This window comes from Propithecus coquereli, unplaced genomic scaffold (genome assembly GCF_000956105.1).
Source record: "Propithecus coquereli isolate 6110/MARCELLA unplaced genomic scaffold, Pcoq_1.0 Scaffold20, whole genome shotgun sequence".
Taxonomy (NCBI): Eukaryota; Metazoa; Chordata; class Mammalia; order Primates; family Indriidae; genus Propithecus; species Propithecus coquereli.
Window position 1 is genome coordinate 12,832,363 of NW_012144967.1, and position 18,168 is coordinate 12,850,530.

Consider the following 18,168-nt stretch of genomic DNA (forward strand, 5'->3'; position numbering starts at 1 on the left):
GGGATAAGAATGTCTGTTATAAGGACTGTCGAAGGAGCTTGCTCACGCCAATTTACAGATGCAAAATAAACACTTGTTTCCTTCCTTTTTTTCTGATTCCACAAAAATGTCAATGTGCTAAAAATACCTGCCAAAAAAATCAAGAAACCTTTAAAAGAATGTTACTAGGGGTTTTGACAGCAGATCTGTTCACCTGCATTTCCCTCTTCCAACATAAGAGGTCGACCTTCTGATCACCACCACCCATCTCTGAGGCTATCACAGAGGGACTGAAAGAGTGAGGACAAGAGGCGGCAGGGAGCAACGGGCACAAACCACAGGAAGCACCATTTAAAAATGGAAAACGACACGGCCCTGACACACGGCCTTGCTGGGCGCCCTCTCCAGCTTGCTCTGCAACAGCACCAGGAGGCCTGAGCAAACAGTCTGGGTCCCCAGCCCGCAGGCCTGAGAAGTACCCAGGCTGGGAAATTTGACATGACAGTGCAGTCAGCTCCCTAATCTCAAGGCAGCTCAACACCATAGCTGAGACCCAGCCTATGAGACAGTGTAGAGCAGCTTTAGCTCTGAATTAACCACAGAAGAAAGACTCTAATCACATGTAAACATTTATGGGTCTCCAAAGCTCTGGGAGAATGTCACCTGAGGGAACACAAGCACGGTTCAGGGAGGGGCGCCTTTCCAGGGAGGGGAGAAGATGCAGCTCTGCTACTAGTCTCGGCGAGCACACTTCCTGTATCCGGGCCCCAGATGGTGACCCCAGCTCAGGCTCTCATGCTCCAGAAGCTGGTGTAGGTGGCAGTGGGTTTCCTATGGAGACAATTCATCATTCATAACACAGCAACTGAACCTTCTGCTCCCGTGAGGAGAATGTATTTTAAACGTGGGAAGAGTCATAATTCTGGGATATTCCATGCGTTGTTGGCTTAACCTTCTACAGACACAGGGCTTCTCCTCTGCGAGGAGGGACCTCTCTGGCGAGTGTGTGTGTGAGGGGTGCTCTCCCTAGCAGCGGAAATGTGGTGGGCATGCACCAGGGTTATGACTGGGACTGCGTCCTGCACATAAATACCTGTGAGAACAGAACTGGGACTAAGACAGCAAGGGAACGTATTCTGTAGGAGGTGGTAACCAAAAGGCTTGGCTATACAAAAGGATTCTGGGCATAGCAATCTTAGTAGAGCCAGCAGGTGACTCTGGTTCTCATAAAACCTACCTTACTTGCTACTCACCACATCCCCAAATCTGAAGGGCCGGCCCTTTTCTACCTAGGGCACCTCTCCAACGAGTAAACGCTACAGGACCTCAGAAGCCCGTGGTGCTAACGATGAAGACTCTAGTCAGAGAATGTGCTCAGTCCTCGTGCTGGGGTTCTGGGAAGCAAGTGGGCCTGCTCAGTACAGTCCCCGATCCCTGGGAGCGGCTGTGTGTGAGAGGTAAAGGAGCGGGTGGCTGGGGCACGCTGACTCCCTCTGAGGACGGCAGGCCCCTCACACCTGCAGTGGCCGTGTGCGTGGAGGGCAGCACAGCTGCACGTGTGAGAACTGAGCACACCCGGGCAGTGTCCACGTGAACCCCTTCCCATCCCATGCCAAACAGTCTTCCCCAGACAGAAAGGTTCAGGGTCCTGAGTCTTGACTCTTCGAAGGCTCAAAATGGGTTCTGTTTCCAGACTTGCTTGGCTTTGCTTGTTTTAAGGACTCCAGTTCAGCCCAATCCTCCACCCTCAGACAAACTGGGACAGGTTGGGGACTTTGATGTTGAGATCACCAATGTTGATGTTCCGAGGAATCTCAGGCAGGTTGATATTTTTCACAGCAGATACAGCCCGCGCAGGGGCTGCTGAAAGGCCACCCTGAGGAGAAACGAGAGGTGGGGATGAGACAAATTCTCAGTGACATCTGCTTAATGCTAAAAAACCAAAACCAAACAAACAAAATAACAGGTGAGGGAGGCCTAGAAAAATTGGAAACTGAGCACACATGACACAAGTTTTAATTTTTCCTCCTTATTCCTCAAAGTAGCCAACAAAGCAATCTTTAGGTTAGACAGGGTTTGGTCCAGGGCTGTGAAGCCTGCACTTGTACCAGACTACACATTCTTCAAAGGCGGGACGTGTCTCACGTAGTCTTATAGCCGCAGCATCTAGCAGAGCCTGCCATACAGTAGGTGCTCAATAAATCCTGGCTGAAATAACAGAAAATGGTTTATCCAAGTCACATTAAGTATCAGGGGCACTCGTCTGGTTACAAAATTTAAAAAATACCCTTTCCTTAAGAGACTGAAGACTCTTATCGATGAGTGCAAAGTCACAGGAAAATTCTTAAAAGGAAAAGGAATGTCACAGCTCTAGGGCAACTGCTTGCCAACTAATAATGTGAGATGGAAAAAAGCTGGCTTTGGAAATGTCATGTGGCAACAAGCTGGGCGGCACAGACACGTGGGAGGTGGGGTGTACCACGACACAGAAGGTAACGAAACACAGAGAGTAACGACGCCTACGGCCAACCCCTGTCCTCCAGGCTCACTCCAGTATGGAGAGACAGGGAGAAGTTGACAAAGACTTTCTCAAAATCATTTTTCCCTTATTACCATTTTCAGGATACCAACTCAACTTCCACCCTTACCCAGCAAGTCTCCATTCCTTCTCATTTCCAAACCCCTTGTCTCTGACTCACTTACTATTCCTGGAAGCTTCCCAGCCGCGGTTCTAAAAGAACTATAGTTGCCACAATAGCTGTGGTCTGGAAAAGCTTCTTCAGCAGGACTGCCAGTCCTCACAGAGAGAATTCCTGGTTTCGCAAGATCAAGTTCCGTCACACGAAGCAAAAATCTCTTTAAGACACTCAAATAATTAAAGAGCTAATTTGTTCTGCTATTTCTGTCTGTAAAAGCCAATGTCTGTAACCTCTGCTCCCTGGTAATGCTGAGGAAGGGGACGGAGAGACCTCGGGGGATAGGACAGAATTTACTGTGAACATGTGTATCAATGTGGGGGTGGAGTGGGGCGTGTTATTTTCAAACCCAGCCCAAACTCTACTGTAGCTTTTTATAAGCCTAACTGGAAACAAGAAAACTGGCAACTCCGAGGTCTGAAAGACACCAAGAGAAATGGCTGCTGGGAGACCAGACTTGTATAGCACAGAAAGTAGGAAACCATTGGAATTGGAGAAGGGGATTCTGGGTCCTCCAGAGAATGTGTTGCTTTGAAAGGAGGAATTACAAACCACAAACATGGGCCATAATCCCCCAAGCCAGAGCTGTTTGCCTCCCTCTGCCATCTGGCTTTAACATTCACACTTCTAGCCTGATAGTCTGAGATTTTAAACCTCATTACCTATTTCATTTTCAGAGTGGACCTTCAAATCTATCAGTTTTGATGGACTCAAGGAAGAAAGAAGATAAGTATAAAACACTTCCTGAGGCTGTGCAACAACACAAACCAATACCTGTAAGCATTCCTCCCTCTGCCCAGGACTTCTCTAACTAGCCAGGGTGGAGCACAGCTGCTTACTCACCTCGGATTTCTCCAGCCTATTTTGAGCCTCAATCTGAGCCACGATTTCATTCATGTTTGTTTCCAACACCATTCCGCCCATCACCACCTCCTGGAGGATGTAGTGCACCTAAGGGGGAAGTAAAAATAAGAAGGGTCAGAACACAGAGCGTGCAGAGGTAGGTACTGGCTATACCCAAGAGAGTGAGGTGGCAGCTGACAGCACAGGCTTTGAAGTCAGACAGATCTTGTTTACATTCTAGCTCTGCCATTTGCTTGCTGGGTGACCTTGGGCAAATTATCCTTTCAGTGCTTCAGCTTCCTTCCAGGACTGCGGCGAGGGCTGGATGAGATAATGTGTGTAAAGCACCTAGCCTGGTGCCCAGGACACACTGGGCTCTAAATAAGTAACGATGGTTTTCATTACTAACATCATCATCAACACTGACTGATACATTAAGTAGGCCCAGCTATGACGGAATAATCCCTGTCCAAGCAGCTGCAATGGAATGTCTCCCAGCTTCCACAAGGCAGGTCCTCCAGCCTGCCTCCGTTGGAGGAAGCGATTAGAACAAGACAGAGCCCATTCCTTTACACCTATCCTCAGCCTATTGCTTATAGCGTAGATAAGAAGTAGGTTCAGCATAAATACTTTTCTAAGCACGAGGCTCACATTTGGGCTCAGATTCCACCCAGCTAGTAGTAGTTCTCTAAACAAAGCTGAATCTCAGTGTCCTCAACTACTGTGATGGAACAAAAGTGACTCAACTACTGTACCCTATGGTGGCAGGAAAGCTGTCACAGAAAGCCCTGGGTATCAAGTCAGAGGTGCCCACTGGGGTTTATAAGGGGTGGCACTTCATATTTCAGACCAAATCATAACAACATGACCTTCAAGGTGCATTCAGTCAGGTTGGGAAGATAGAAAGTACCACCTTCTATTGTTAACTAAGTGCCAAGTTATTGAAACAGTCCTAAAGGAAGTGAGAGAAAAAAGAAAACAGTGGCTGGAGAAATCGGAGCGCTTCAAAGAGAAAGTGGGAAGATGGAAGCTGGGCTCTGACATCAGAGAAGCAGGGACGGGAGGAGGGCATGGGAAGAAGCAATTCAGCCAGTGTATGGACAGGTATGGAGAGCTCCTGGGCCTGCCTGGGATGGCAGCTTTATTTATGCAAGAGACAAGCTAAAGACAAGGTTGAGAAGGTAACTTGGGTCTGGAGCAGGGCTTCTCAGCCTGGGTACTAGTGACATTTTGGGTTGAATAGTTTTCTGTTGTGAAGCTGTCCTGTGCATTGCAGCATGTTCCGCAGCATCCCTGGTCTCTACTCACTAGAAGCCAGTAGCACCCCTCCATCAATGACAACCAAAAATGGCTCCAGACATTGTCAAATATCTCCTGGGGGCAAACTCACCCCAGTTGAGAATCACTGCTCTGCAGTCTAGAGTCAAGCATCAATTTACTCTGTAGGGCAATAAGGAGCTGAGAAAAAAGTTGTGTTTGCATGTCTGTGCGCTTGTGCAATTTTGACATCTGAAGTTCTCTGGCACATCAGTTCTTTGTATTTTTCCCTCAGTAAGCAGAGGGAATGTATTAACAGATATAACCAGAAATATTTCTTCTAATCTGGGGAAGCGAGTACAACAAATCAGGTATACTCTCTTGTATGTGCCTACAATGAGCCTTATTAACTACTTTTCTGTCTATACACGCATACTTTCATGAGGTATTCTTAAATTTTTTATATATAATATGAATTATTCATTATCTATATATGCAAATAAGACCTAATGCTAAAAGTTTTATATTTAGATATTTACAAAATGTTACAAGACTGGTTTTAAAATTATTCCCTGGAGAATACTACTGTTTATAGTTTGCCATCAAGAAATAGGCATCTGGGCTAGGCGTGGTGGCTCACCTTTAATCCCAGCATTTCGGGAGATCTAGGTGGGAGGATTGCTGGATGCCCCAGGAGTTTGAGACAGCTGTCTTTTTAAAAAGAAAAAAAAAAAAAAAAGAAAACAAACAGAAAGAAAAGAAAAAAAGAAATAGGCCTCTAAAAATAATATGACAGTTCCTCAAAAAATTAAAAACAACATTACCATATGACCCAGCAATTCCACTTCTGGCTTCTGGGCATATGCTCAAGAGAACTGGAGCAGGGGTCTGAAGAGACATTTGCACACCCATGTTTGTTCACAGCAGCATTACTCACAACAGCCAAAGACAGAAGCTACCCAAGTATGCATCAACAGATGAATGAATATTCAAAATGTCTTATATAAATACAATGGAATATTATCCAACCTTAAACAGGAAGGGTAAAAAAGGATGAGTTAATGCCTTTTGCAACAATTTGGATGGAACTGGAGACTATTCTCCTAAGTGAAGTATCTCAAGAATGGAAAAACAAATATCACATGTACTCACTATTAAATTGGAACTAACCGACGAGCACACATGTGCACAGAGGGAAGTAAAACTCAGTGGAAATCAAGTGGGGGGGAGGGGGAGGGGCAAGAACCCACCTAATGGGTACAATGAACACCATTTGGGTGATGGGCACATCTATAGCCATACTCAAGCATTACAAATGTGATCCATGTAACCTAAAACATTTGTACCCCCTTGATATTTTGAAATTTTTAAAAAAAGGGAATTTTTTTGGTCTGAATTGAAATGTACTGTAAAAAGGAAGGGAACTCTGACACATGCTACAACATGGATGAACCTTGAAGATACTATGATACATGAAATAAGCCAGTCACAAAAGAATGAGTACTGTCATACAATTCCACTTACATGAGGCACAGAGAGTAGTCAAATTCATAGAGACATAAAGTAGAATGGTTGTTGCTACCGGGCGGGGGAGAGGGCAATGGTGATTGGTGTTTCATGTGTACAGAGTTTCCGTTTTGCAAGATGACGAGCTCTGGCGATGGATGGTGGTGACGGCTGCACAACAATGTGAATGTGCTTAACGCCACAGAACTGTAAACTTAAAAATGGCAAAGATGGCAAACTTTGCTATGTATGTTTTACTACAATTTTTTTAAAAAAGGAAAGACACAGGCCTCTATACTCATACTTTTAGTATTTATACCTTTTGTTTAATCAATCCTTTCCTCATGGGTGGAAAGTAGTACTTGTTGACTATCTACAAGTTGAACCTATGTCTTGTTAAATATATGTACCAAGTACTTTATGTAATTCATTTTAATTTCACATCATCCATCTGAGGTAAGTAATGTAATCATCCTCTTACATATGAAGAAATAGATCAATTTTATATATGAACAAATCAATAAAACTACCCCAATGTCATGCATATTAGCAGCAGAAATGAGTACTGAATCTAGGTCTGCCTGACTCCAGAGCACACGCTCTACCTTTAGACCAGTGGTCCCCAATCATTTTGGCACCAGGGACCAGTTTCATGGAAGACAATTTTTCCATCAGGGGTGGGGATGGGAGGGGTGGGGCAGAGCTCAGGTGGTGATACCAGGCCCACGGCCGGTTCCTAACAGGCCATGGACCGTTACTGGGCTGTGGTCCAGGGTTTGGGGACCACAGTTTCTGCAGCTTTACACCATGCTTCCTCAAAATCCCATACTGAGTCTTCTACTTTATGTACCCCTTATCCCTAGTCCATATGGAATCACTAGCCTTTAGTGTGTCAAGATCTTGTATGAATTCTTCCATGCTTTATCTCTAAGGCCTAGAACAATGCCCAGTGCAAAGTAGGCAAGCTGAATGAATGAAAGGCTTTTTGTACATCTGAGTAGCATATTCCTTGGACTTCAGGGACTTAGAAGATGGACAACAGTGTGGGGGTGGAAGCTTTATGGAGAAGGTATAGTAAAAGTCTTAATATATGATGTCATGGAGACCAGTAGTTGGTTAATAGAAAAAATCAGTTAAAACTTCTGATTTGAACATTGCATAATGAAGTCAGCATTTTCAAATGCTATTCAAAATGTACCAAATGCAAAAAACAATGCAAACTCCATTTTCAACAAAACTAGAAGATATCCAAAATTCCAAACCCCTAGGAGGCTGAGGTGGGAAGATCTCTTGAGCCTAGGAGTTCAAGTCCAGCCTGGGCAACATGGCAAGACCCCGTCTCAAAAACAAAAACCCAAACCCCCAAACAGGTGGGAAAGCTGTCAAAAGAAGAGAGCTCAGGCAAGGACTCTTCTACTTCACAGAAGGAAAAGAAGAAAGGATGCTACAGAGAGGGAACGTAGGAGCTGGAGACCTCAGAAAGACCTGCAAAAATATACTTCCTGTAGGTAAAGGATATAGCCTCTGGTACCAAACCAATTCCTTGTTTTTGGAAGGCAGGAACTTCCTTGGACCTGGAGTTGGGGCTAAATGAGAAACCACACAAAACAAGCTATATTTGCCTCACAGAGTTTGTCTCTGGGGCAGCGGAGAAGATAGCCTTTGCACTGTGGAAATGCTAACAGATGCCTGTTTCTATAGGCTGGATAGAGAGAAAGGGTACATGAACTTACCCAGAACCCTAAATCAAGGAGACAACTACAGCCAGCCTGGAGCATAGCCCCAAACAAGATCCTGCAAATAGCTGGTTCCTGAAAAACCCACCTATTTAAAGATGAATATAAAAAAGAAATCTGCACAGGATCTATGTAAAGATACAACAAGAAAAAATTAGGAAAGAAACAGGAAAACCAAATGGCAGACTAAGACCACAGACTGGAAAAATGCTGCCATGGAGCACATAAAATTGCAATAGAATATTATAAAATTAAAAAAAGAAAACTTAATGAATGAAACAGTTGTCTCCATGAAGCAAGAACTCAGAGGAGAAATGCAAGAGGTAGGGAAACAACAAGAAGAGAAGATGTATAATAGCAGAGCTGAGGTAAGAAGCGGAAGGAAAAGTTATAGAAATGAAGGTGAAATTGGAAGGAACAAAAGAGACAGAAGACACTGCTAAAAACACAGTAAGGAACAAAAGGAGAGAAATGGAAAAAAGTAAATGAAATGAAAAAGAGTTTAAAGGAATAGAGAGAAAATAGAGTTATAGAACACAGCAAAGGAGATATAACATGCATAAAATAAAACTATAACATGAACAGGAAAAACATGTAAAGATTTATTCATAAAGATTGCATAAAGACAGAATTCAAGGTATTTCTGAACTATACGAAGACTGGGATCTATATATTGAAAGGGCACATTGAATCCCAGGAAAAATGGACCCAGAACAGTCAGAGCCAAGATATACCTTTTAGGTAAGGTTTCTGGGTTTCTGCAATCACGCAAAAAGATCAAATCACTTAAAAGAGGGAAAAAATCTTGAAATTTTCTACACTAATATTTAATGCTAGCAGAAAAAGAAGCAATACCTACACAATTCTCAGGGAGAGAAAGTATGACTCATAGATTTTTATACCCAGTTGATGGTTAAGCAAGAGTAACAGAATGGGGAATGTTGTTCCCCTAAATCTTTTTTTTTTTTTTTTTTTTTTTGAGACAGAGTCTTGCTCTGTTGCCTGGGCTAAAGTGTCGTGGCGTCAGCCTAGCTCACAGCAACCTCAAATTCCTGGGCTCAAGCGATCCTTCTGCCTCAGCCTCCCAAGTAGCTGGGACTACAGGCAGGTGCTACCACATCCAGCCCATAATATCACATGAAACTGACAACTCAAGTAATAAAGATATGGTAAATATGACTTTTATTGTGACTTTTTCCCTCAATGTCCAAGCCTACCATCATTTGCTATAAAAAAACTTTGAGAGCCACCAAACTTTTGATTAGGGTCAAAAAGAACTTTTCTGGTTAGAGTTCTGTACCATTAGTGCATAAAACTCAACTAGAATGCATCATCTACAATTTTCAGTTTCTCTAAAGAGGGAGAACTCAGACTCTTGTGAAGCAGGAGTACAGAATCCTAGATTTTTAGGATCCTTTCACCTCCAGTGTCCTATAGTTATCTTGCCCAAACCTAATTCAACTTCATTTCCTTTTTTAAGTAAACTTGCCCTTCCAAAGCATTCTCCGTAGTTTTCATAGAACTATTCTCTTCTCTTACTTATGGTTTACCTATTATTTAATTAAATTACATAATTATAGTACCAGTCTACTGAATACAGCATAAACAGATCCGACAAGATCACAAGCGACCTTGGTAAGCATAATGCCCAAGTGGTGCAAGTGAGCAAAGGATGAGCAAATAGCTGCCCGTAAGCCAACAGGCTATCTTGATACAAGGGGAAAGCAACAGAGAGATTCTTTGGGTAATAAATCTCAAATCTTAAAAGGTAAAATGAGGGGTGGAAATTGATGTTTTTTAAGATCAAGACACAAATTTTTGGCCACACTTTAGTGAGTGAAAGTCAACATTTTTAGCTCTGTAATCTTGCAAGTCAGTTCAGACCTCTCCCACTGAATATGAAGTAGACCATGAAAGATGGGTAAAATTTCACTGAGTGGAGATAGAGGAGACTTGGGAAAGTGGGAGGCTGCCAAGCATGGTGTGAGCAGCATGCAGCCAAGAACCAATGCTAAACTCACGACCTAAAGAAGTGGAGACACAGTCAGAGCACAAACAATAGGAGGTGACTGATGGCTGGTCTTGAGGATGGCAGCAGAGACGTAGGTAAACACCTGAGAGAACACTGAGAGTTACAGTGACAAACCAACAAAGGGGGTGGGGGAAGGAAAACTGGATCTGAGTCATACAGATGGCATTCAAAATGACAGGAATAGAAGACAGCAAAGAGGCAAAGGCCCTCAAGAGCCCTAAACCCAGCCTAATACAGTGTGCACTGAACAAATATGAATTATCAATAATAATTTAGTTTTCTGCTAACTCAACCACCATTGAAAATAATGACTAGCAAAATTAATTCAGAAGTATTTGTTAACAGAGTATAAACAAAAGTGCTACTGACTTCTTAATTCTTTGCAAATCCAATGGTAACTTAACCTAGAAATAATGACAACCAGGAAGAGTTTCATGTGATGTAAAGATTAAGATAACTCAATAAGCCAACAGGCTATCTTGATATAAGGGGAAGGTAATGGAGAAATACTTTGCATGATAAATCTGAAATTTTAAAAGGTAAAACGTGGGCTTGAAAGTGATGTTTTCCAAGATCAAGATATATAAATTTATGGCCACACTTTAGTGAGGGAAAGTTGGTGTTTTTAGCTCTGTCCTATTTAAAATTTTCTCTTAAAACCCCTCAAAACAGTCAAGAGAAGGAATGATTACTAAAATCAAAATGTCAATTTCTCTGAAGACAATTTAGCCTGCTAACAAGTCTCTATGCTCTCCTCCCTATACCTTTGGACATCTGTGTCCCTTTATTTTTCTTTTCTAGGAGGCTATCACATCATCCTTCCTCCCCTGAAGGTACCTGCTTCTATAACTGGATCCACAGGCATCCAATTTAGCCCACCCATTATTTTTTGTCAATATAACTGTTTGAGACCTTCCCCATGAATGTCCCAACCAGGACAGGGACCTAGAATTTTGTATCTATGAAGTTTTTCTGCAATACAGTTTACTACTAGATGAAATAGGAAGAACAAATCTGGTGTATGCTGAGGACTGGTGCTTAAGTACAACTTTGGGACTCCTGGAAGATGTGACTCTCTTGAAGAGCTCAAATCAGAGGTTCTGTCACCAACAATGGCCACAGCAGCTTCACTGTAAAAATGCACAGAAAGGGGAAAATAAGACTGGAAGGCATCAGAGGAAAACTAAAAGACTGTCTAACCTGCTGGGACTTCCTGTTGGAAAGAAAGCGCTCCTCCAAATCAGAACAAGAGCTTGTAGTGCTGCTGACTCTGCTGAGATTTGCTAATACTAACCCTCAATACCTTCTACCATTCTTCATGCTGATGCTGGTAAACAAGTTCTGTAAAAATCAGAAATATTCTTCCAGGATTTGCTGAATACCCAAAGCTTGGGCCAATTAAACTCAAGAAAGGCTAAGGATCTCTATAGGTTGAGTTACCCTCTTCTCAGTGACACTGGGGTGCCCAGTACAGGTGTCTACTGAGGTACTTAATTCAGTTTACTTGTCTGTCTCTTCTCTTCAACTACCACTTCTCGAGAGCAGGTCCTGTGTCACATTCTTCTCTGGGTCCTCAGTACTGGCATTGTGCTTATGAAGTGGTACTTCATAAATGCTGGCTAAAAGGATTTAAGAGGCTCATCTTGTTCAGAAGTCCTGGTTTTGAGGAGACACAGGCATTTTGAGCTGGCATGGCCTCCCATTCTGGCACTAGGAAACATGCTCTACTGTCTGGGACACAGAGTTAACCTCTCTACAGACAAAAGTAGGTTAAAATGAGCCTGCTAGTTTTATAGTAGGACTGATGGAATCTAAGAGGAAAAATAAAAGTATCATTTCAAGGAAACAGATGTCTCAGGAACCTGGCTCTGGAACTGCTGGGGGTGGAGACAAGTCAGTTTCAACAACCCTCCCCACCGTCAGAGGAGTCTATGATCTTCAAGGGCTTCATCCTTGGTTATGTTTCTCACTTGAGTTAAAGAAAATTGAAAGTTCTGAATCTAATCCCACATCAACAGAGACCATCACTAAAAATCAACTGATCAGGAGCCTGAAGATAATAAACAAGGCATAAGCAAGGTATTTAAATTACTTTCTCCTCTAGTAAAACCACACAGTCTCCAAACCTTAAATTGGTCATGTTCCAAAAGTTTATTTTTAAGTATTAAACTTACAACGCATTTTCCCATAAACACAGTAAAATTCTCAGGCTAGCAGCTTACAAAAGCCGACTTAAATCCACAATGCTACCCAAAATGTGGCAGCAAAGAGTACCTCTACAGCTACACCTAAGTATGAATAATACTATTTCTACAATAAAATGCAGTTCTGTATTGGAATGGCAGGATCCCATCTAACAGAACTTCATGGGTACAGAGGGTAGGTAAAATCTTCTAAGACACTAGGGGCACATTATTGCATGCCACACCCTAAATTTAATCACATCCATAGAAACCTCTAATCTAGATCAATTCCCCCCAGGTGTTTTATGTTAGAGGACAAAGTCCTGCTGTGCCACAAAAGACAGGGGCTCCCACTCCCACTGCCTATTCATACCCTTATATTCTTTCTTAACTGTGTAACTACAAAGAAGACAATAAAACACTAACCAAATATAAAAGAGCACTGTCACAGTGCTTTTATTAGAACACGAGGATGCCAATATCCCAACACTTAAGGTTTAAAAAGGAATTGTTAATCATTGACAAGATACATAGTCTACTATACAAAAAGCTGAGTGCTCCTTACTTTTTCTACCCCCTTCTTGACTTGGTTAGTTTCATTAGAAAAGCCTTCAGAGAATAAGTAGGGAAGAGATTGTTGGGAAATGGGATATGCATCATTCTCTTTCTGTGCTAGAGCATGTGGTGGCTCTTAATGAGCCAGTGGGTAGGGGGATGCCCAGAGTGGACTCAGCAGATAGGGGAAGGGAAAATCATTTGAGAGTCATCTTGGCCCAAGAGTCAGTCTCTAGTTCCCATATTATTCATTTTAGAAAGAAAATGAAAAGGGGAACAAGGCATAAAAATGGTTTCTAGAGACCTGGTACATATGCCTTTTTCTCTCTTACTCCTACTTTCATCCCAAAGTCCAGTGTTTTAAGACATGCACAGACCGCCTATCCTCATTCCCTGTGCTCGCCTTGCATCTCTTTTACCTAAAAGTGAACGTACGGCAACTAGATTCAATGACTGTCGGCTGAACGTCTATGTAGGTATAACTGCAACGAACAATACGAAAGCACACTAAGGAGTACCAGGCACACTTGGCTGAAAAGCTGACTGTCTAGCCAGGGAGACAAAACAATGCACAGAAGAGTTGAACATTAAATCACCATTAAATCATTTTAACAGAAACCTTTGAAAGTGTATTATACACCCCCATGACTTCTAAAACAGAATATTCTAAATATAATTTGGTTTTTTGTTTTTGCCACTCATTGTTAATATTGCAACAGAGTAGTGGGCCCTGCTCCCAGAGATACGGAAGCGAAGCGGGGAATTGAAGTGGGAATTGAGAGCAGGGAATATGTAACAGAGGGAATGGCGTGAAAACAAAAAACAACAGCAAAAAGACATTTTCTCTTTAAAGTTCTCTTTAAAACTTCTCCCACTCTTTTAGGAAACTGAGGCCTGCAACCCTGCCTCAGGGCAGGTGGTCGAGAGCGGCAGGGGAATGTCTTTTGTTCTTCCCATCACAGAAGATAGGTCAGCTCAACTGTCAGCTCCATCCCAGGCCCAGTGCCTGGGCGCCTGGTTGGCAGAGGTCTGGGCGGGCCTCCTAGGTGAGCAGAGCTCACAGGCTTTGTCTTCAGCAGAGATGGGACGATTAGAATCATTAATGACAATAGCCTAGAACTGAGGGCCGTCCCTTTAAAAGCTCTGTATTTCTGCTTATATTCAGGAAATTTGGGTATTGAGATGAGAGTCTGCCATTTTTCCTCCTTTGCCAGCAAAGTAATAAACTTCTCTTTCTCCTCAAACCACTTGCCCTCATTCTTCTGATGTGGCCTTGAGGACAAGTGCAGAGCTTTCCGTAACAATATCAATTAATGAATTGTACATGCTGAGATGCCTTCAGGAACTCTCAGGCACACGGAGTTGTCTGGTCCCAAGCACCTCGGCTATAGCAAAGAAAGCAGGCCAAGAAAGCAACTTGCTTTGTAAAGTTCTGTATTTCTCTTTCACCTGCTACTAGCATCTCCTGAACCACTTTTATAACTTTTTTGATCTTTAGACTAGACATTTCCATGGTTTTCTCTAGATGTTTTCTCGTCACGAAATTCCACAAGACTCAATCCTTAGCCTTAGATTTTTTCGTTCTTGATTTCTTTTTCTCTTTCTTTCACTCACAGGACCATACATTCTTTCAATGAGCAATGAATGAATCTAGTGGAATCTCATCTTACATAAGGTATAAATTCTCAAGTCACCAAGTAAGATGGACACTATACATGGCCCAAAATCCCTTAAATCACCTATGTTGTCCAACACAGTTAATTTTTCTGCCAGTGATGAAAGTGATTACTGTTTAGATTTTTTTGTTTTTCTTTTTTTATGCTGAGTACCAGATGAAGTGGCTGGCTTGTTTAAGGACCACATAGACGGAAATTTTATTTTAAGCATTAGAATCACTCTAAGTGCCCTGAGATGCTTATGAGAGGCACATGACAGGCGTAAAAGAACAGAGGTACAGAAGAGCAGCTTCAAATATTTCATCTCACACTCACTCCAGGAATATACTAATTGAGTAGAATTGAGGGCAGAATCATCCTGGATTTAGAATTTTTCTTTTCTTTTTTTGCTTGGACAAATGGATAGAATTAAATAAGTTAAATTTGTATATGTGACCCTGCTGTACCTACTGCACATAAGGTAATGTATTAGGTTTAAGGCATTCACTCATTTTCACCAAAAGAATGTAATCTGTAACAATGTCTACTTTCAAATATGCTAACATCACAGAATGTTAAGCGCTGGAAGGAGGAAATGAAGATAAGATATGGACCCTATCCGCAAATGGCTTAGAATCAAGTAAGAATTAACTATGCATGTAGAATTAACTATAATAAAAGGAAGACTGTCATAAACATCGTGACCCAAGTACAAAATGCTATGTTATTAATAGCTCAGAGGAGGGTGAGCCTTAAACTAACTGGCAAAATGGAGGAAAACGCCTCCAGGCAGAGGGAATAGTAAATTGCCTAGCAACTTATTAATTATTCTTCATGTTCTACTAATACATCACTATCATCTTTTTTTTAATTAGAGGATCACTCACTCACTAGCTTCATAGTTTATGCTCTTTGAGTATGTATAGTATGTATATTACAGTAAAGTATAGTTGCTTTGTATTATTGCTTCCTTTATTTTTAAACCAATTCCTATTATGAGTCAGGGTTCTCCGTGAAATAATTTCTTAAAATGTTCTAGTAGGACTTTTTGTTTCCAGCCTAGTGTTTCATCCTCCTTCCTCTCCTACCTGTTGCAGTACTGGTCCCAAATGTCAAGCACAGTAGCACAGTGACTACAGAAAATAATCCAAACCTTGTCCTCTTGAATTTTATCCTCTCCCTGGTTCGGTTAGCTGCTAACAAAACATGACACAAATACATCTTTTTCCACATTTGGGATGTTAAAGCAGGAGGGAACACTACAGGCGGCGTTGCACAGTGTAGAGAGAAGTGGGCCCAGAATCAGAGAGTCCAGGGTCTGAATTCTGGCTCTGCCGCTTACCAGCTGTGTGACCTTGGAGAAACTGAGGCTTCCTAGCTCTAAACTTCAGATTCTTCATCTGCAAACAGGGAAAACTGAACTTCTTAGCTGTCAGGCCTATTCTAAAGATAAAAAAAGATGACGCAGGAAATAAACGAGACACTGTATATAAAGCACTTAGCTATTATGTGCCTGTCACTAAGTACTTGACAGATGTTAGTTAATTTGGTAGCTATAATCAAAGTCATCATGTTCAACCTCCTTTCCAATACAGGAATCTGTTCTTTGTGACACTACAGATCCTTCACTTTGGTGAAAGAACCTTCCTGTCAGTGAAGAGGGCTCACTACTGTTCCTGAGCTGTCCAGTCTACTGTTGAGCAGCAATGACTGTCAGAAAGTTCTTTGCGGCACTGAGGTATAATATGCATCAAATCGTTTCCATCCCCTGATCCTACCTGTGTCCTCTGGAGCAATGAAAATAAGTCCCTGCCTTCTACCCTGGGATTCTATCATTCTGCCTAATCTGACCAAATAGCAGGCAGGTAGATAAGTGAAGCACAACTTGACCATCAGAGAAAATTCCAAATGCCACACCTAGATCCACAAACCTGTTTCTGAGGAGATGATCTCCATCCCCACAGTTCCTGCTCCTTCTAAAACACTGCCCATGGAACAGGCCTGAGCTCCACTCCACCTACTTGCCCTGTACATGCAGGTCAAAGACATACAAAGCTATAACATCCCTAAGGACAAGTTATACAAATAGTTCAGTGTTGTTGGAGCATACATTTCAAAGCAAGAGATGGCAAGAGGTGAGGCTGGAGTGGCAGGCTGGGAGAGCTCACGGAGGTCTTTGTGTAGGATATTAAGGGGCTCCAGCTTCATCCTCTTGGCAGTGATCCCCAACTTTTTTAACACTTATGAAAATTCACTTGCATAACACACTCCCCTCAATCACTCAGTGCCATTTGACATTCCTTGGGGAAGGTGGTGGAGGGGAGTGAGGCATGTCCTCCTTCTCCTTAAGAATCACTGCAGGTGGGGGTATGGAGCCTTTGAATCATTTACACGAGGGAGTTCAACAAAAATGATTTTCTAATGTATCATTAGGCCGGTGTGTAAAGGATGATTTAAGGGGGCAATATTGAAAGCAGAGAGACCAGTACAAAAAAAGTAAAGACAAATTTACCATTTATTGAGCTAAGCAACTACTCAATAACTCCAATCTTCAAAATAACTGAATGGTAGATGTTACTGTACTTCATCAAATCCAAGACTCCACTGATTGTAAAACATACCATTATTTTATGTACCACTAAAAAAGAAAAATGTTGCCAATTAAATTGTGACATACCATTGATTATAAGACAAATCTTGATATGAGATGTTAAAATCATATATCTTACCAAAAAAGTGAGTCTAAGAATCGATGAAATACAATATCATTCCTGTTTTACAACCGAAGAAAACTGAGGCACAAAGAGGTCCTTAAGAGGGCTGCATAAGTTACCAGGTAGAATCTGGAAACCCCAAAGCCATAAAGCCACATCATGCAGACTCCCGTTTAAGAAACAGGGTTCCTCCTGAGTCCACCCAGGGGTTATCTCTCAAGGGAGCAAAGGCAAAGTGAGTGAGTCCACCCTGAAACTAGCAAGTATGCACAGGTCAGGATCTTGAAAGTCAAGGTCTAATTAGAATCTGGTTTTTAAAAATAGGCCTATAGTTGTGCTAATCAGACAGTATACTGAAAAGTACCTTGAAAGTAAGAAACACGGAATTGGGACACATATCTATTATACATAAACCAATCAGTATAGACTGAAGGGAAGATGAAAGAAACGTTTTCTATGGAAGATTGGATGGGTGAGGGAGGTTGGGGGAAAGACTGGAGAGAGCCATTGCAGTCACCTAGAGCTAACGTGTTAGCTGATGTGTTGGGTGCCTGGATTCAGTAAAGGGAAGAAAAAAAAAGAAAGGAAAGGAAAGGAAGACGTAGACCTGAAGAAAATACTGAAAGAAGTGAGGTCATGTGGTGACTGCTTGGAAATAGAAGAGGAAGTACGCATTCCCGAGATTTCATGCCTTGAAGAAAGATGGTATTGCTGAGAACTAGGAAAGTAAGAAGGGAATATAGGTGAGGGGGTGAGGAAGGATTGGGTAGGAAAGGAGGTGAAGTAGGGGGAGGAGACAGTGTGTGGTTTGGTGCTTACTACATTCGAAGTGGTAGCAGGTCATCCAGATGGAGAGGTGCTGCACACTCCTGGAAACACAAGCCTTTAGCTTGGGTCAGCATGAGGTGTAGATTTGTGAGCCACCTGTAACAGAGTGGATGAGTGCTCAAGGGTGAATGCATAGGGCCGGGCGTGGTGGCTCATACCTGTAATCCTAGTACTCTGGGAGACC

General features: G+C 42.3%; 1 protein-coding gene across 1 annotated transcript in view; it reads right to left on the reverse strand.

Moving 5' to 3' along the window:
- Nucleotides 1-618: 618 nt before the first annotated feature.
- Nucleotides 619-18,168, reverse strand: part of AP3S2 (adaptor-related protein complex 3, sigma 2 subunit) — a 56,273-nt gene continuing 38,723 nt past the window's right edge. Inside the window, exons 5-6 of the mRNA XM_012643761.1 lie at nt 3,519-3,626; nt 619-1,855 (exon numbers count right to left, since the gene is read on the reverse strand). Coding sequence (XP_012499215.1) covers nt 1,727-1,855; nt 3,519-3,626 — 237 coding nt within the window. The 3' untranslated portion in view covers nt 619-1,726. The remainder of the gene's footprint in view (nt 1,856-3,518; nt 3,627-18,168) is intronic.